The following is a 19,921-nucleotide window of genomic DNA, read 5'->3' on the forward strand; positions in this document are numbered from 1 at the left end:
AAGGATCGACATCAAAACAAATATTTTTGGTTTTAAACGAGCAGCATGCACGGAGTAGGGAAGGATCGTTGTAACCAGTAGATAGGCCCAGTTGATCATTTACAAATTGAGTATTCATCCATTACATTGTTCCAGTAGAGAGAATAGGCCATTTAGATTCCATACCTTAGCAAGAAATATATAATTAGTGTAATAAAAGAGATCATTTCAGGAAAGCAGTAATATACCATATTTGTCTTCTGTAAACGCATAGAAATATGGTTTTCCAAATAGAAACTGGACTTGGTTACATACTAGGAAATAGTTTCATCCCTAATATATAAGTTTTAGGTAACAATACACACTGGTTCAATAAAATTTCCCGATAGTGATGGGCAGAAGTGATGATATATTTGGCACCTCAGCCACAACAAGAGCCACATGCTGGAAGCGAACCTGAGGATTGAGAATTCGAAGAATTCAGTAAAAAATAAATAACATGGAGGAGGAGAAAGTTAAATTGAAATATTCTTTCATTCAGGGAGGTGGTACAAGACTTACTGTGGTCAATCCCTCGAACATTGTCTAGTCCACGGGGTGGCCCACGTGGACCACCACCATATGGCCCGCTTCCAGGACCTCCTGGACCACCACCATCCCATTTCTTGCTGGCACCCGATCCTTTCTTGTAATCATCAGATTTTTCCATCTGCAGAAGATGTAGAAAAAATGAGAACATGATTCACATATTTGCTGAAATTACGCATGGGAAGATCTCAAGATTACCGAAAACATTGTAGTGAAGAATACACCAATGAAGTTGACAATTGCCCAAAAGAAATCTGTGATTGTCCGTAATCGCCATATTGATTTCTTGGATTTGACGACACCTGGAGAATATATTTAAAAAAATAAAGAGTAATGAATATATTTGTAATTCAATCTCCTTTCAAGGTTATCATATCCCAACTATACTCCTTTAATTTATGCTTTGGCTTTCTGAATCTATGTGAACTATTGTTGGCCAAATTCTCTTCCTTGGTAGGTAAAATCTGCTGAGGGGGCAGAATTTGAATAATCTAGATTCATTTGAATTCCATTCCAAGTTGACATCTGGAAGTATCACTATTTTCTAGTAACTAGTGTAAGATCTCTTTTACATCTTTCAACTCCAGCCCCTCAAACCATATTCCAATAAGAAAGAAACAAGACTACAAAAATTGATTTAAACTTGCTATACCAGACTGCCTTGCCTTCAAATCTGAAAGGGATTCAAACTTATCATCTATCATTAGATACCAAAGAAGAAGATAGTGAGTCTACATGACATCTCACAACTCATTGTAGAACAGTTTGTTCGTGAACCAGAAAAACAGAAGATAACAGCGAGAGACAATGAAGTCGATATGTTAAATCATCTGTCTGACACCTATGCATGAGTACATGTCATGAAAGAGGTACCATAAGATTCCAGACTTCAATTAGATCAAAGAATAATTGAAGCTGCAGTTTCTGAATAATAAGTAGGCTGAATTGGATATTTGAGTATAAATCTAACTGAAGAATAAGCATGCTTGAAATTGACAAAAGACAGATTTACTAATATAAAATATGACTTACAAGTTTCATGAATGGATCTAAAATGACATTATAAACAGCCATCTTCTGCCCTTAGAAGGATTTAAGTGCACAATATTCATTTCCCTCAGGTTCTTGGCTAAATTTTCAGTTCTTCAAACAAAGGAAACATAGTGCCTATGTTTTTTTATCCCTTCTCATGTCCAAGTAAAGGATTGTTGTAGGTTGACAACCAACATTCACCTTTGTCAAACTAATGACATTAAGATGCACTTAATACACATTTGGTTTGGGGATCTTGTTGCTTCAAATCTTCCAGTAGGTAATGATTCGCATAGCTGACCCCAAATTTATGACAAAAAAAGGCATAGTTTTGTTATCGTATAAGAAGGGTACTTGATCGAAGATTAGAACAAGTTTTATATTCAAACATGCCATGGACATCCGCAAAGCTCTTTTGTATTGTTGGGAAAGTTTTGAATAGAATAGCCCATGCAATATCCACCCAGATTTCAAGTCCTTTACACTTTTTTTGTTGGTTCCACCGAAGAAGCTTCTATCCTTGGGATATAACTACGAATATTGCTATGTTTTCACCTACAGCCTACTGGTTGACATTGCTGTCCATAATCCAGTTCTGAACCAAATGCCTATTTCCAATCCCCCCGCAGCGTACCACCACCCACCCGCTCCCACCACCAAAATTGCCTGCTTAAATTAAAATTTCAGAGTTCCTACCATTTGACCTGACTCTGGATCATTTTATTCAGCGTCTCCCTCTCACGCACGCAAAAGAAAAACTAAAAGAACGTGATGAATTATGTAAAATTATAAACTGAAATCGTTAAACCCATTACATCTCGGACAATTATTAAACATATATACTGATTTTTGATTTCACACATCATCTGGATTTCACGATCATGACAATTAAAATATGATAAATTACAAAATACTTAGCACCAAATTCTACGCGATATTAGCAAAAACAACACCCGATTCCAATTAATTAAACAAAATATTATCAAGTTATCAAACAAAAAAAGAAAAATTTACCTCTCTCAACGTAAGCCATAGCCGCAACGACTTTTTCTCCAGAGTCTTCCTCTTGTTGTAATATTGTTCTCGAGCCTTAAATAAATCATATACGCGAGGTTCATGTGCTTCCTAGGTTCTATATTTCTGATGTGTCCGATTATAACTGGACTATGCAAATAGAACAGCGTGAGCAGAACCAATAATATGCTTCCACGTCGGCAATCGGTGGTGCGTTGCTTAGCCCCGTTAGGTGCAAATTTTTCACTCAAAAAAAATAAAATTTTAACCGTTATTACATTATTTCAATTGTTATTTTTTACTTCTTCACTCACAGATGAAATCTACTTTTCTCTCTAATAGTTAAAAAATTAATTCTCATAATCATTATCGAACAGACCCTTTAATCGCAAATTTTTATTTGCTGATTTGTTCCGAAAAAAAGTAAATATACCTCAATTTTTATGCAAATATTTTTATAAACTCCAAAAATTATAAATCAAAAGATGTAATTATGTTAGTTAAATTCATCAAAATTTAAATACAAAGTATATATACTCGACTTAATCAATTGAACAAAATGATAACATGAGTTTATGAATTATATTTGCTTATTATTTTCAATAGTAAAAATAAGGATTAATTTCAGCAACGATCACTGAAGTTTGTTAAAAAATTTAAAATGGTCATTGAATTATACTTGTTACACTAGTGGACACTCAGGTTACTAATGTCAACATAAAAGCTATTAATTAGTATGTCACGTCAGATTAACTGTTCATTTTATAAAAATCAATTCAAAAATATACTTTAAATTTCAAGCTACATTTACATAATACATTTCACTTTTCTTTGTATTTTTAATTTTTTTTATTTTTATTTTTGCATTTGAGTGTAATTAAATCACATCATGTTATTTCTAACGCCCCAATTCATTAATCCCAAGCTTCAAAAAACATCTCTCTTGTCAATGGATACGTATGTTGAGTACGTAAAACTTGACTAGACCCTTTGATTTTTCTTGCAATATGAACGTATTTTTATATATTAAGATACGAAGAGATACGCAAGAAAGATTTTTTAGTCTTTCGTAACAAGGAGATTTCACTTCAAAGAGATTTAAATTTATTAACATAGATTCATCCATGTAAGAAGCTTTTGATATTCGACAATTCCTATTAAAAAAATAATAACAAATATCTAACTATTTTCTATCCAACCTCGAAATGTTACAAAGACTTTCATTTTAGCACGTTGAAAAATTGGAATTGCTTCAATAATATGTACAAGTTTTTGTTTCACCAATTATTACTATTCCAGATACCTCGAGATACAGGATTATTTGAACTACAAAATCGAATCAAATTATAAATACCAGGAAAGCTTCCAACAATCAACTCAGATGCTGCACGAACAGCACTAGCAAACTAATATCAAATGCAAAAATAGCATAACTGATCTGTTTTCCTGATAGAAGTAACTATCATCCCCGAGTGCAACTTATGCCGGACGTGATGTCCTGAAAGCGAGCGTATAAAGCGTAATAATTTCCGTGTGTCACCCATCCCAGACACCATTTTCATCCAGGAAAAGTAAGGACTAGCGATTTACTTTTGGCTTATTTTCAACTATCTAGGGCCCGATATTTGCTGTGATGATACATAAGAGAAACGTGTACCATAAACTGTCTTCGTGCTAGTATGAGAAGCATTTGATTCTTGATACAGCGTAACCCCATCTTGAACTCCGGTTTCTTCTACCATTGAAGCCTCAGTAAAACGACGCCCATAAAATTGCAAAAAGTTCAACGATTCAATTCTCGGCTGACTTGAAGGTAAATTACCCTCCAACATCCCAACAACACTTACCATATTTGGCCTCAGACCGGGCTCCTCGTGAACACAACACAATGCCACAAGCACAAACTTCTCAACCTCTTCATTAGTAACTCGACCATGTAGTCTGGGGTCCGCAAGTTCTAAATACCGCCCTTTTTCATGCATCTCCAATGCATATAGCGGGAAATAAATGAGCTCCTGTATAGACGAAGATGACGAATGGCCACCAGCACTATGATTTTCGTCAAGGCTATGACTTTGTGCTCTAAATGAGCAGTTTTTTCTTCCACTTACAATCTCAAGCAGTACCATTCCAAAACTATAAACATCAGTTTTATCTGTGATTGAGGAGCTTGTAAGCCATTCGGGGGCAAGATAACCACGAGTGCCTCTCATTGTTGTGAACATGCTGGACTGTTCGGGGCTTAGAAGCTTTGACAGCCCAAAATCAGATATTTTTGCCTGGAAATTATCGTGCAGGAGAATGTTCTCAGGCTTTACATCACAATGGATAATCTTTTTTTCACACCCGCTGTGCAAGTATGCAAGCCCACGTGCCACTCCAACTGCAATTTCAACTCTCTCTTGCCATTCTAAGACCGGTCCGTTACCAAAGAGGGTTTTGTCTAGTGACCAACGATTCATGTACTCGTAAACCAATAGCCATTGTCTTCTTTGCACACAATAGCCTTTTAACTTCACCAAGTTCACATGGTGAATATTTCCAATGATTGCAATCTCAGTGCAGAAATCCTTCTTCCCTCGAACACCCAAATTATTGATCTTCTTTACTGCAATAAATGTTTTATCAGGGAGCATACCCTTGTATACAGCTCCAAATCCACCAGTTCCAATCTGAGTCTGGAAATTCTCAGTTGCTCTCTCAAGCTCTTCATAGTCAAATCTTAAGGGTAATCCCGGGATAGAAAATTCAAGATCACCAGAAAAGGGGAAGGTTGAGTGATTTGATTTCTCCTCCACTAATTTGGGAAGCTTTGATCTTCTCCACAAAAATATTCCAATTACAATTACAAGGATAAGACCAGATAATGGTAACAGTACTACAGCAGCTGTAGGAAATCCTTGTGCATCATTACTAAAATCCTTGTCACTGCCAAGATTTGTATGTGAAGCTAAGAAAATGGTTTTAATAAATCCTAGCCGGCCGTTACTCTTGGTCCTCAAGACAACTGATCCTAGTTCGTTTTCAATTACGTAACAAGAACCAGATGAATTATCATAGAAAATTCCTAAGCAAGCACAATCACCCGAGCACAGATCTTCACATGCCGATAAATTTACCCCATACTTGGCAGGTACAGTAAAATCATTAGCGAAATAGTCCACATTGTACCCAAGCCGTATATAAGATAAAGATGAAGGATTCATATGATTGCTGTTATTTGCTGTCTTACAAGAAACTGCCAATGAGTAAGAATTATTGCCTGGAACACAGTTAGTTGTATTATTTGAACTACCATGGAAGCTTGATGGACAAGAGCACATGGGATTATTTAATGAAATACCATTTGTGCACAAACCAAGCCTCCCACAAATATATGGGATTCGACATTCGTCAACCGGCCCTACAAAGTTCAAATTTTGGTCAGCTCCTGTGAAGCTACAGACGATGAACTGGCCAGATATGTCAAGCTTGGCAATCCGAAAGTTAGATGGGGGCAAGTTCAGCTGAACCACCACTACAGAACCATTAGAACCATACAAATAGAGACCCGTTTGGTTAACTGCCATGTAGTCCACAGCGTAATTTGGGTTTGTATAAGCAGCGGTATCCATAGATAATTTCCAGTATGTGAGAGCCTGCCACTGCAAAGTGGCATCAGATGTAGTTACAGCAAGAGCATAACTACCGGTTGACAAATCATCGCTTGATGTTCCACTGGACAGCAGCGTCCCGACTTTCAATTTCTGTCCAATCACAATTGTGTCAGTTGGATTACCAAAGCTCTCCCATAGAGTCTCGTTGTATTGATCAAGCAAGACGAGATTTCCAGTCTCTGCAAGCTGTAGGACAGATACTGAAGATTGCAACCGTGGCGTAGACCATTTCAAACTTCCATCTTGTTCACTTAAAACTATACCATTCGCAGTCAAACTCATGATCCCTGAATTCGAAATGGGCATATCGCGATTTGCAGACCAGATAATGGCGTTGGATTCCACGTGGATGACACACAAGTAGAACCTGATTTGCTGTGCACCGGGATTAAATATAGCTGCTTTAAATGTTCCATTACGGGAGAACAAAAAACTCCCAGAAGCATCTACAAATTTGAAATTTGAAGCAGTTAAATTTGGGTATGCAAATTCTGTATAGGAAATACCATATACGAGTGCCGATAACAAGGATAAAAATGTGATGAAGAATAGGAAGGATCCCATATTGAGAAAAGTTCAAGGAAACACAGAAATGGATTTTGGTTAGAAATGAAATGGTATGTTTGGAATTAGTCAGCTATAGCTTTCTCCATTTCCAATCCTTCACATTCATTGACTACCGAAAATCATTCCTCTCTCTACACGAGCATGAAAATGATTGCTGACCCTGATAAGGAATATATATATATATATAGTGCAACATCAGCTGGGGTGGCATTATTCATGATCTTCAACTTGAATATCTATTTACTTAATCAAAATAAGTTGAATGTTTAATCTTATCTTATATTATTTAATAGCCATATGGCTCAACTCCATTACGAATAACCCGTTTACTTTGAATTATATACATCATGTAGCAAAATCCATATCAATCTCTTCTTAAATATATCCAAGGGCCAAAAATATACTCCCCCCGTCCCAATTATATAGGCTTGTTTCGTTTTTCACATGGATTAAGAAATCTTCTTTAATGTTATTGGAAAACTAATTTTTGTCAAGATCTTTCCTAGGTCACCCCTATTTAATTTTTAGTATGTAGTAGTAAATTATTGTTGAAATTAATAAAAAATTTGAATGATTTAATTCGAAGAAAAAGAAATGAGATTTGTTTCATATTTTCAAGAAGTGAGAAATGTGCATAATTGGATGATTTCAAGAAGTTGGCATATTTAGTGCAAAAAATTGAATAAGGGTGTATTAATAAAGGAACAAAACAAAAGAAACAAGCATATATATTTGGAACAAATGAAAAAAGAAATACATCCTCTATAATTGGGATAGAGGGAGTATAAAATTAACTGACGCATTCTTCAGAAAAAAATGAAACATCTGACATCTCAGCTCAAACACACAGGCTTCACCGTTAATCACACATCTATCTGACTTAAATATGGAAAAAAGAGTACCTAGAATGGAGAAATCAACTTCAATGAGGCAAAACAACAAACAGTTGGTATATAAATAACACTTATACATGAAAATTCATATTTAGATATATGTATGCGCGACAGTTTTCTGAAATGTGATATTACTTTTTGGGTTATGCTGCTGCCACCAGTTTCCCTTCCCGCAGCACGGTCGCCCGCCCCCAACAATTGCGATTTCACATGAGTAAATCTTGCTTACCCCACAAAAGTAGAAAATAACATGGAGAAATGTCGAGAAATTGCAATGTCTCCCTTACTTACAGCGGTTGTAGCAACGGAGGGCTTGTTTAGCATTGCTGATTACTCGAACTGATTTTTTGACAGAAATGAATACTCTTATGAGGGAGAAGTCAAAAATGACAATCAAAAAATTGATTTCTTGGCATGAAAAATCAGAACTAACACATGCACTGAATTATTAACTTGAAATCTGAGCATTCAAATGCCCGATCTTTTTAATTCAATTGTTGGTGTCGGCGGATATTTTTGGTATAATAAATATTCAATGTCTTTTAATTCAATGAAAAACAATCATGCTATACAAACATAATGACTAATATAATTTTTAACATGATTATTCAATGAATACGACTCGATTTAGAATGTTCGTGATAAATTTTCAATCCAAACCATTTAAAACAGTTTGAAATTTTTTCACATATAACTAAACCATTTCTATTTCTAAACCAAACCAATCAAAACTACCTTTTTTCTATTTGGTTCAGTTTAAAATCACAGTTTAACAAATTAAATCATGAATATTAATCTAAAATTTCAAGTTAAAGCATAAATTGTACAATTAAAAATATCAAAAACTAATGTTCTATAATTCTGGTCATTATAATGGAACAATATGAAATAAATGTGTTAACCTCTTAAACAATACTTATTTGGTATAAGATTTGCAATTGTAACACGTGATTTATTCTCTTCATAAATATAAGAATATAGTACATAAATTTATTGATTATTGTTAATAATATAAAACAACAACAAAAAGAAAATGAATAAAAAGATCAAATACGATAATATTTTTTATAACATTTTGTGAATCATTTTATAATCCAATGCTTTAACTTCATCAAAATATTGATGAATCACTGTAGGTTCGTTGTTACAATGTAATCATAACAATACCTCCGCACAAAAATGTGAGTTTGAGTAATATCATGTATCATTTAACGGCAGTATTTGTAGATTTGTTAAAAGTGTACAAGATTGTACTGTGGATAGTTCGGCCTCTATACTCATGCCGTGCTTAGCTTGATTTAGAGCAAATCGCGATTTCAAACATATTGTACACTCAATGAACTTTTAAAGGAATTAAATTTCTTACCAATAAATGAAAATGAGGTTCCCTAACAGTGGCTTGAAAATGATTTTTTCCCTGATATCCTCCATCTAGTACACTAAAATTAATAGAAATTGTGGTACCTAAAGCCTTTTTTGTAATATTTTTTGCAGGTTCTGACCAGGTATGGTCTCAAAAAATTATTTGGATTAGAGGTAATTGATGCTACAAATGACGAAAACTATATGTACCCTGATCTTCCTTCAAACATGGTCTCCTGCCCCCCCCCCCCCCCCCCCCCCCCCCCCTTTTTTTTTCCTTCCCCCCCCCACCCACCCTATCTCTCTCTTTCTCTCTCTCTCTCACACACACACACACACACACACAGCACACACAATTGGTGGCCCTGCCAATTAAAAAACTTGCCGTTATGCTCGTGTTTAACCACTCATATACACATGAACTCAATATTAGTGCAGTCATGGGTGTTTGGAATGTAATATGTACAATGTCATAAAATCAATTATAGAGATATATAATGTTCAAGGATACTACATGAATTTTTACTTGCAGGGTGGAACATGCAAATTTGGTATCCGATATTGGATGGCACTGGACATAACAATGTATAAGAGTCCAATTTCTTCATACTGTATAGTGCTATTTAATCCACCTTACTAAACATGTCAGAAGAACTGTACACATGAGAATTGTTACTTGAATAGTATGAAGTTATTGCTCGTTAGTTATTGTTCTCTCTTAGATAACCTTGCAAATTATGTGCGTTGTTTCAAGTTAGTTCATTCTCGATGGATTGGTTTGGTGTTGTTTTCAAAGATGATATGATCAAAGTTTCAGACGAGTTGGTATTGGATTGTCGACTGATTTCTTGGGAAATCTTACAACATTTAGTGGCTGGAATCAGAAAATGCTAGACCTAAGTCGTGAAGGACGTTGGGTGTTCACTTTTCTCGGCATTTTTATAGGTATTTTTTTGGTGTATTATTGAGCGTGTTTGGGATTTTAGCAAAGCACGAGTTCAACAATGACAGTACGGATGCTCAGCTATTCTTGGCTTGTATAGTCGGACTTCTTGGCGTCTGGATCAGGTGGTTCTTAGCTCGTTTTAATGGACGTGGTGGATCGTTAAAATGGATTCCTTTTGGGACTCTCACTGCCAACATTCTTGCTGCTTGAATTATGGCAGCATTGGCAACACTAAAGAACGCAGTAAGATTCTACTCTAAGTGCATTTTGGGTATGTAATCCGAGACTCTAGCGGACAGTAAAATGCAAAGTCCACTTTCTTTTCTTTGTTAATATAATGTTTAATGGCGTCTAATTCATCTCAACAAATTATATTCTTTTATTCAATATTGACTCGTCTTACCTCCGTCTTATTTTCTTCCATATCTTTTAATGCATAAAAAAACACGTAAATTAAACTCTAAGAATTCAATTTTTTACCATCCACTCTCTTGCAAAATCATCTCATTTGTTTTGCAGTGCATTTTGGAATCGATAAGGTTCGATTTGACGAGTTTAAAAAAATCGTGTTTTATAATGAGGATTTCATATATTTTATGAAAATAAAGCTTTTTAAACTAAAATTTAGAAATTAAGATTATATTTTACTAGGCTATACTTCATTCTCTCTCGTTCCCTGGCAATATCTTTTCTTACAATGGATGAGTTTTAGTACAGGTTGATACCAAGAATTTTGATACTGTTGCATTAGCATTACAATTTGGACTACCTGGTTGTCTGAGTATTGTTTCTACTTTCATGGCTGAATTTCATAAAATAATGCAGAGCAAGCACCCATGGATTACACGAGTGGCATTTCATTTGTTTTGGGAACGGAACTCTGATATTTCTTGGGCTAAGGTATATCACTAAAGACTAGTTTTTGACTACTACACTAAAGAGGGGTTCTGCAGCTCCCGACCCCAGCCCTCGTCAAAAAATTAAAAATATATGTACTAATGAGAGTTTCAACTTCCATTTCCCACAGAATAGCTACCTCAGTTGCTTCCTCTATTCCTCCTACTTACTGGCATTCTTCAGATGGATTGACCAGTTTTTATTCTTTAACTTCTAAATTGACCAGATTAGCAATCATTTTGTTATTGGGTTCCATATTACTAGGAAGAATTGCTGGCCAGTCTTTTGATGAAGAACCGACCTTGAGTTTTTCAAAAGAGATTTCTGGTTCTGATGGAAATAAAACTTCCTCGCCTCGCCTGATAGCTAGAAGAACTCTTTACCTGTGCCCTTAGATGACCTTCCAGTTACAGTAATACATGATCTTTTCATGATTTCCCTGGGATACCGTGGAGGTTTTATACCGAGAAAATATGTTGGCAGATACACAACAAACACATGGTGGCAATGCCACGTTCGAAGTTCCATTGAATCATAAGAAGGCGGAGAAGACGTGATAGTGATGTGGTAGATGCAGAACCTGTTAGAAGTGTGACTCAAATAAGAATCTAATTGAATTATATATTTCTACCTGTTTGGAACTCTTTTAGGGCTAGATCAAGTGTACTATAAATACAAGACTCCTCTATCAGTTTTATTAAAGCATTATTGTTGTCCAGTTGTAATTCTCTCCATATTAATAAAATTCGTCATTCCTCTACTTAATTCATCTTTTACTTTAATCTTGTTCGTGATATTTTGCGATCTTGTATTATACTTCAAATTAGTGTCCATTAAATCTCAATTCTTGCGTTTCGTTTCCATCGGTCCCAACAAGTGGTATCAGAGCTAGGTTATTGGTGGATTTCTGGCCTGAAACTGATCGGAAATTGGTCTGAAAATTACCAGAAAATCAAGAAACGAATCTGTCTAGTTTTTTTTTTTATTTTTTATCGAATCTGTTTGTACGTTTTTCGGTGAAACTACTTTCCTTTTGGTGAAACGAACACCACCAGTGGACTCAGCAGGCAGAAACGGTCCAGAAAAGGTCACAGTTCGCAGGTGCATAACCTGCCGGTCGCCAGCAGGTGGAACTCCGGCAAGGCGCATGGCGGCACGTGAGGGGTTTTTCGACGACAATGTCTTCAGGCAGTTTTCTCCGGACGACGAGACGGACCTTGTGGTGGTGTCCAATTTCAGTTTTGGGTAAAATTGTAGTTCTGGACTGTTTTGCCCCTCGCACATTCGGAAGTTTTCAGTTTTGGGTGTTGCAAATTCTTTGTGGTTTGGTTGAAAATTTTTAAGGATGAATTCGTTGAAGTGTGAAATTCCACTATTGGATCGCAATACAAGATTTTCGCTGTGGCAAGTAAAGGTGAGAGCTGTGTTGACGCAGATAAATCTTGACGATGCTTGCTGAGTTTTGATAGGATGTCAGCAAACCTGTCTATAGAGGAGAAACAACGGAAGGCTCTAGCGCAAATTCATCTTCATTTATCCAACAATTTGCTGCAAGATATCTTGAAGAAGAAGACAGCGGCTGCTTTATAGCTCAAACTGGAGCGGTTGTGCATGACAAAGAGTTTGACGAGCAAATTGGCTCTAAAGTAGAGGTTGTATTTTCATCGCATGGCAGAAGGAGGGTCATTGCAAGACCACCTTGTTGTGTTCAAGGAGATCGTTGCAAATTTGGAGACGTTGGAGGTAAAATATGATGAAGAGGATCTAACCTTGGTCCTGTTGTATTCGCTAACCAATTCTTTTTCGTCATTTCGTGATACTATTCTGTATAGTCGTGACACATTATCCATTGAGGAGGTCAAAGGAGAAGATGGAGCTGTTGGTTGAAGATCCTACATTTAGGAGTAGGGATGCTCTTGTTACTTATGGTGATCGACGGAGGGGTAGATCGAAGGTGAGGTACAGCAATGTGTATTGTTATTACTGCAAGAGGAAATGAGAAATCAAGAAAGATTGCGACAAGTTGCAAGGTAATGGTGATTTACATGCAAATCATGCGGGGCAATCAAGTAATTCGAACGAGACTAATATTGCTGAAAATTTTTGTGATGATGGAAATGTGATGTTGGCTGTATTTGATGGGGAATCCAAACCTAAGGAGTGGATTATGGATTCTGCTTGTTCGTATCATTTGTGTCCCAATAGGACTTTGTTTCAAACATATGAGACGATGGAGCAAGATGGAGTTGTCATGGGAAATAACCAATATTGTCGGGTTGTAGGAATCGGTCGGATCAGATTGAAGCTACATGATGGAACAGTGAGGACACTTGATTAGATTCGCCATGTTCCAGACTTGACAAAGAATCTCATATCACTGAGTACCTTGGATGAAAAAGGGTACAAAATTTCTGGTGGAGGTGGAGTCTTAAAGGTTCGAAGAGGTGTCCGGGTTGTACTGGAGGAACGAAGGAAATCCCAGTTGTACATCTTGCAGGGGAGCGCAGAACCAGTTCAGAGGCATTTGGACAAGTTCAGTATCGTAGTGGACATTCAATTTGGTACAGTACCTCTCGAGTTTGGCTCTGGGTCGGTTAAGAACTTTGCTTAAGGAAGTGTTGATGATTCCGCTTTGTCACCAACTTTAGCAGGTACACTGTGTTCTTATAATGCCAATGGACTCATGAAGCGTAGGTACAATTTTGAAAATGTTAGTAATGCTTTAGAAATCATTGAAGGAGACAATATTGGCAAGGGACCTTCTGATCCAGCATGTGGTATGGTTTCTGCTACAGGGTGTGCTTCAACCCTATTTGGTTAACAGTAATTTCTTGGTAAAATTTGGGAACTCGGGTTTTGGGTTCGGGTGTCACTTGTGTACATTGTGCAGAGGACGATAGTTTGATGATGGAGAGTTTGGTTATTGCGTTGAGGAGATTGGTCAGTTCATTTTGTTGTAGATGGATTTGAAATCTAAGAGTTTCGTTCGTTGCACCGGAATTTGAGTCAAGGTAAAGATTGTTAGAAATGTGACTCAAATAGGAGTACAATTGAATTATATATTTCTACCTGTTTGGGACTCTTTTAGGGCTAGATCAAGTGTACTATAAATACAATGCTCCTCTGTCAGTTTTATTAAAGCATCATTGCTATCCAATTATAATTTTCTCCATATTAATAAAATTCGTCGTTCTTTGCTTAATTCATCTTTTACTTTAATCTTGTTCGTGGTATTTTGCGATCTTGTATTATACTTCAAATTGGTGTCCATTAAATCTCAATTCTTGCGTTTCATTTCCATCGGTCCCAACAGAACTCAGTAACAAAAAGAAGAAGAGAAATATTGTTGATTGGGATGTGCTTGGTATAGGTCCTTTGACATGACGTAGGTCTCGTTTGAAATGGTAAGAACATGTGTTGATCAATGATTTTCATATTTGCAAATTTAGAAGAAATCGTGTAATACTTTTGCATTGAGCAGAACAATACGGGGCATTTCACATTTGTAAGATTTGGAAAAATTGCATAAGGTGGTACTGTACAGAGGAACATGGACTCAAAACAGTTTTAATTAGTACGCCATGTTAGAATAATTGTACATTTTATAAAAATTAATCGAAAAAATCATTTAAACTTACATTTACATAATACATTTCACTTTTTCCAGATGAAGATAACTAATTTCAAATGTTATTTCTACACCCCACCCCACCCCACCCCCCCTCCAAAAAAAAAAAAATTATTACTCCCAAGCTTCAAAAAATACCATTTTCTCTCATCAATGGGATACATATGTTGCGTATGTAAAACTTGACAAGATCCCTTGATTTTTCTCGCAATACAAACGTATTTTTGTAAATTAAGAAGCGAGAGCTTTTCTAGCTTTCATTATAACAAGCTTTCACTTGGAAGAGATTTGTTTTATTTTTTTTTTGATTGGCAAATAAATTGTATAGATCAAAATTCGAGTACAACTACTCTGGGCATATCCAAACTTACAAAAGGAAACATTAAAACATAGCTAATTACCCAAAGATTGAAAAGTCAATCAAACATAACAACTTTCGTCTACACATTGGCTAGCTAATGCCTTAGACCTAATCCATCGTTTAAGTCAATTAGATTACGTCGAAAAGCTTATGTTTTTGGCAACAAGATTTACCAAAAAAAGGGGTGTCAATTACTGCTAAAGTAGTCAAAGTATAAACACCAGGAAAGCTTCCAAACATATGGTTGCCTCCAACAATCAACTCAAATGCTGCACAAATAGCACAAGCAAACTAATATCAAATGCAAAAATATCATAATCTCTCTTTTTCTGATAGAAATAAATACCATCCAGAGTGCAACTTACGACAGGTATGATGTCCTAAAAGCGAGCCTGTAAAGCATGCAACTTAAACCAATATTATGTTCCTCTACCACATCTCCTCTGGACCTTAGCCATCCCTTCAAAGCTACAGGCTCCTCTGCCAGTTCTCTACCACCTTGTCCACCAGCTGCCAGACATATGCACCACCTCACCAGCCTCCAACCCATCTACCAAGAAATCCGATGATCTCCTCCAATATATTCATATAGCCCCTATTGTTTTCTCTCGTCTCTCCTCCTGCACCAATATATGAACTACCTCCATTTGCTTTGTGTCCAAATGATTCTCTCTTAGCTGAGGATCTTATTCTCCGAGGCCCATTCCCGTCGTTGTTGCTTTTCAGGAGCCACCTCCACTGTCTTTTCCTCACTTCTTTTAAACCCGTTTGCCACTCCGAAAAACACAGCATTATTAGCGCATTATAGCTGCAGGACTTCTCCAGCTTTGCAAGTACTAATCTCAACAGGAAAGTAAGATTCTTAGCTTATAAATCAGATCTCGATCTCCTAATCCAACAGCTTTTCTAGTTCAACCATGCAAAAAATGTCATTAAACTTGACGTTGGCACCGACCGACATTTTCTTGCTCACGTGAAGCTGCAGAATGTAACAATCCTAGCCACCATTATTAATTTTGGTGCCGTATATAATGAAGCGGTGGCGCTAGTTGGGGGGGTTAGTGCCATTGCAGTAGGGGGCCATGCTATTTGTCAACCAGTTGACAACCATACAACACGATGAATAGTAATGGCAAAAATATCTGCCCTGTCCTGCCCCGAACTGGTTGGCGGGGCGGGGCATGGGGTGGGGTGGGGCAAGGATTCCTTGCCCCGAACCCGCCCTCTACCCTGTGAAGGAAAAGAAGATTAAAAATAATTTTATTTCTAACCAATTCACTCGTTAAAATTTCATTTTGAATTTGTATTTTATACTCCAATAATGACATAACTCGAAATTTTAAAATGTAAAAATAAAAATATATAAAAAATAAAATTAAAAAAATTAAACGGGGCAAAAAGCTGCCCCGTCCCCACTGCCATCCCTAACGATGAATAAAAAAATTGTGGACCCTCCATGAGAAGGTTGTCAACCAAGGTTATCACGGTTATACAACTAGCAAATTTCTTGTAGTAGAGGTTGCACTTGCTAGTTTGATGGGGGTGGGTGTTGTCAACAGGTGGATACAGTTGATAACAATGTAGTTTTTCCTCTTCGATGTGGATAGACCATTGAGGGGTGCGTGGTACTTTTGGTTGGACCATTTTTCCAAGTAAAAGGTCGAATCTTGAAGTGGTGCGGAAGTAGAAAGAGATTTTTAAATTTTTTTTTTCCAATTAGACTCGTTTGCAATTTTTGAAAAAAATTGGAATTATGATTACAATTAATTCTTTATTATTTTTTATTTTGCTTATTTAGGCACAAAAGAGGTTAAGAAGTCTTTTTATGTCTTCATAATAAACTTATTGGACCAAAACTATTATCAAAAAAAAAATGTGAAAATTAGTAATAGTTGAGAATAATAATATGACAAACATGAGTTGGGAGCCTGTTTGATTGTAAGGGTGGAAAGAAAACGATTTTTAGGGAAATAAATTGCCTGAAATTTGTTTTACTGGGAATTGATAATTAAATGTGTTTGATTGGTATAATTTTTCACATGAAAAATATTGAAATTTTTTATCTTTTGTGTTCGTTTGGCTTTGTTTTCATGGAAATTGTCAACCAAAGGGACAAAATTTGTTACAATTAGAGATAGAATTTGTTCCAATTGACGGGAAACCAGAATGATTTTCCACAAAACCATGAAATTGGCACATGTGTGGAGGGAAGTTGGAAAACAAATTCCATGAAAAATTTTAGCAATCAAACAACACAAATTGGATAGAAATGGAAATCATTTTCCATTTTCCATGGAAAATCAAGGCTTTCAAACATGTGAATTAAGTGAAAGAATGAATAAATTATTGTGAACATTCATTTCAATTAAATATGGTTTAATTAACCAAATATGTGGAGTGAATATAATTACTCTGTTTTTCTTAATTGTCTAAATGACCTTATTAAACCCCTGTTTGGCCTCATTAAAACTCATTAATTCACATCAGTTGCCAATTTTTCAAACAAAAGCGAGCCTCATGTGTCAAATTGTTCAGAATGAACGTGTACCATAAAAGGGAAAGATTTTCATTAATAATAAGGGTCTGCTTCACTTTACATTCATAAATGATGTAATACCATTCCAACCACTAACCAATGGAAATGTGGATAAGGGTGATTCAATGAAGGATAATTTTGTCTTCTGTCATTTATGTTAGAGGGTGTTTTTGTCCAATTACCTCAACGGTCCATTTAACTGAAACAAATTACAACCAATAGATAAGAAAAGTGGCAGACATGGGCCCCAGTTGTGTCAAAAAAAGAGGGTTGAAAAGTGGCATGAAAAAAAATTTAGTGAATTTTAAAGGGGACCAAACAAACGTTAAAAAATATCGTTTTCTCCAATTTCATAATCTCTTCGGCCAAACCCTAAAGGGACCATAACCAATGAGTGTTGTCCCCGTCTCCTTTCCTTCTTTCACCATCTCTACGCAACACCTTCCTCCTCTCAACCTTTATAGCCCCATTCCTTTTCCATTTTTGCCTTTACCATGTTGGGAAGTAAAAGTTCTATTTTTTATTTTTATTTTTTGATATCCAGGTATCCCAGCATACACCAGACTAAATCCTGAACCTCCAAAACCCATGCCCCTAGAACCTTAGAAGGGGTAAATCGCGGGTTATGCCTCAATTGGATCACAGGTTCCCCCCATTGACTGTACACTTCTACGTACAAAAGACCCTCTTCCACAGTGATTGCTCCATACCAAATTTTTTGCCGTAGGTTCCTACTAGGAATCGAACTCTCCACCCTGCCGCTGAAAGCAAGCCAAAGTTGATTGATCCACCAATTGAGCTGTGTCCCGGGGACAGTAAAAGTCTATTTTTATTAAGGTAGACATGGGAGTCAAGTGATGATTTTACAGGAATTTTAACAATTTTACACCAAAAATAAGAAAAGAAATTGAAGAAATAGAAAACTGGAGACTAAAGGAGAAATTTGGAGAAAACGAAAATCTTGCCTTGAATACAAGCTACAGCCTCCTCAATACTATGCACACGAGGTTAAAGTAAAAAAATACATTTCCTTTTCCTATCTTTTAAATCTTTTTAATTAATTTTGTATATGAGTATAATACTAATTAGAAAGTTAACTACCTCTTAATAATCTGAATATGAGTCCAATACGTGACTACCTTTTAACAAAAAATTAGACAAAATAATGCACAGAATCCATACAGGTGCCGCATTGTGCATTTTCTATCATGTTTGGGACCAAAACCAATAAAAAATTATTAAGTGTTAAATCTGTCAAAATTTTATGAAATTTCTCTGTACCTATAGCATTGCTAATTGGAAATCACTCATTACAAATAAAAAGTTAAACACCTATTTGCTATGTACGATGTGAATTTTGTTCTTTACACGTTGGTAATGGGAGCTTCTCTTCTAATACATATACTTAGCTATAAATAAATAATTAACTAATGGAGGAATCCTACGTAAGAGTGACTAACACTAGCACTAACAACCTAATTAAAATGTAAAAGTAAGATTGCAAGTGTCAAGTCTCTATCCCCTTGCTTAAAGAAAAACATTAGCAAAAGTTATTTAAAGATTGGGACCAACCTACACTATCTGAAGAGGCAGTGACAGGCCGGTGCCCAACCCCTCACATGGGAGTCGGGCCCACAATTTTTTGGCAATATTTTTTTTTTGCGGGGGCCCTCGACACAGTGAGGGGTCGGGCACCGTTCGATCATCAACACCCTAGCCATCCAGATTTTTCCTTAAAGATTGTTGAAATTGCACTAACATTGTTAGTCCTACCTACTTGATCCATATCGACGTGAATTATAAAGAAATTAGAAGAAAAAAGATGTGTATTTTTAATATATAAAGAAATTTATATCTTAAATGATACGATATACGACAAGGTCCGATCAAATTCGATTGTGGCCAAGTGATAAATCCATGGCTGGTCTTGAGACGAGGCAAATAAGGCCCTCGTCTCAGGGCCAAGACCATAAAGGACCTCATTTTAGCCCAAATTTTATTTTATTTTTATTTTATTTTATTTTATTATTATTTTTTAAGGCAAGAGAATTCAGATCCAATGGTGTTGGATTTGATGTAAATTTATTGAAGACAAGATCTAAAATGGTTAAATTTGGGGTTTATTATCTTGAGATGGTGTGAAATTTAATGAATTTTATAAATGGATGTCTATAAATATTCAAGTTGTTGTCTTATTTTTGTACAAAAACTTTGTGAAGATAGATATTTATGTGATTGTATTTGTTAAATCCATGTCGTTGTCTTATTTTTGTACAAAAACTTTGCGAAGCTATTACTACATTTCACAATTCTTTCATTCTAGATCTGCTTTAAAAGGGATAGAAAGTCGTATTTTAATATATATGTATATTTTTGTTTAAGTTTAGTTGATAGTAAATCTTTAGTCAATTATACCGATTTCTTAATCTGCACTTTCACACTTGACACAAATTCCTTCACTC

General features: G+C 35.9%; 2 protein-coding genes across 2 annotated transcripts; both read right to left on the bottom strand.

Annotated features, from left to right (window-relative positions):
* Positions 1 to 138: 138 nt before the first annotated feature.
* Positions 139 to 2,746, bottom strand: LOC111402031 (selenoprotein K-like). The gene is made up of 4 exons (XM_023030063.1): positions 2,614 to 2,746; positions 766 to 869; positions 541 to 688; positions 139 to 435 (listed from the first exon to the last, which is right to left on the bottom strand). The coding sequence occupies exons 1-4, from the start codon at positions 2,630 to 2,632 to the stop codon at positions 401 to 403; spliced, it is 306 nt and encodes a 101-aa protein (XP_022885831.1). The 5' UTR covers positions 2,633 to 2,746; the 3' UTR covers positions 139 to 400.
* Positions 2,747 to 3,798: 1,052 nt separating this feature from the next.
* LOC111402032 (G-type lectin S-receptor-like serine/threonine-protein kinase At5g35370) lies at positions 3,799 to 7,372 on the bottom strand. The gene has a single exon (XM_023030064.1). The coding sequence runs from the start codon at positions 6,831 to 6,833 to the stop codon at positions 4,221 to 4,223; it is 2,613 nt and encodes an 870-aa protein (XP_022885832.1). The 5' UTR covers positions 6,834 to 7,372; the 3' UTR covers positions 3,799 to 4,220.
* Positions 7,373 to 19,921: the final 12,549 nt, after the last annotated feature.

The sequence above is a fragment of the Olea europaea genome, chromosome 10 (assembly GCF_002742605.1).
Source record: "Olea europaea var. sylvestris chromosome 10, O_europaea_v1, whole genome shotgun sequence".
NCBI lineage: Eukaryota > Viridiplantae > Streptophyta > Magnoliopsida > Lamiales > Oleaceae > Olea > Olea europaea.

Bases quoted from the DNA above. Each gene is read 5' to 3' on its own strand.
- LOC111402032 (XM_023030064.1), bottom strand. From the start codon at position 6,833: ATGGGATCCTTCCTATTCTTCATCACATTTTTATCCTTGTTATCGGCA.
- LOC111402031 (XM_023030063.1), bottom strand. The intron at 689-765 runs GTAATCTTGAGA...CATCTTCTGCAG, and splicing joins TCTTCACTACAATGTTTTCG to ATGGAAAAATCTGATGATTA. The intron at 436-540 runs GTAAGTCTTGTA...CTCAATCCTCAG, and splicing joins TGTTCGAGGGATTGACCACA to GTTCGCTTCCAGCATGTGGC.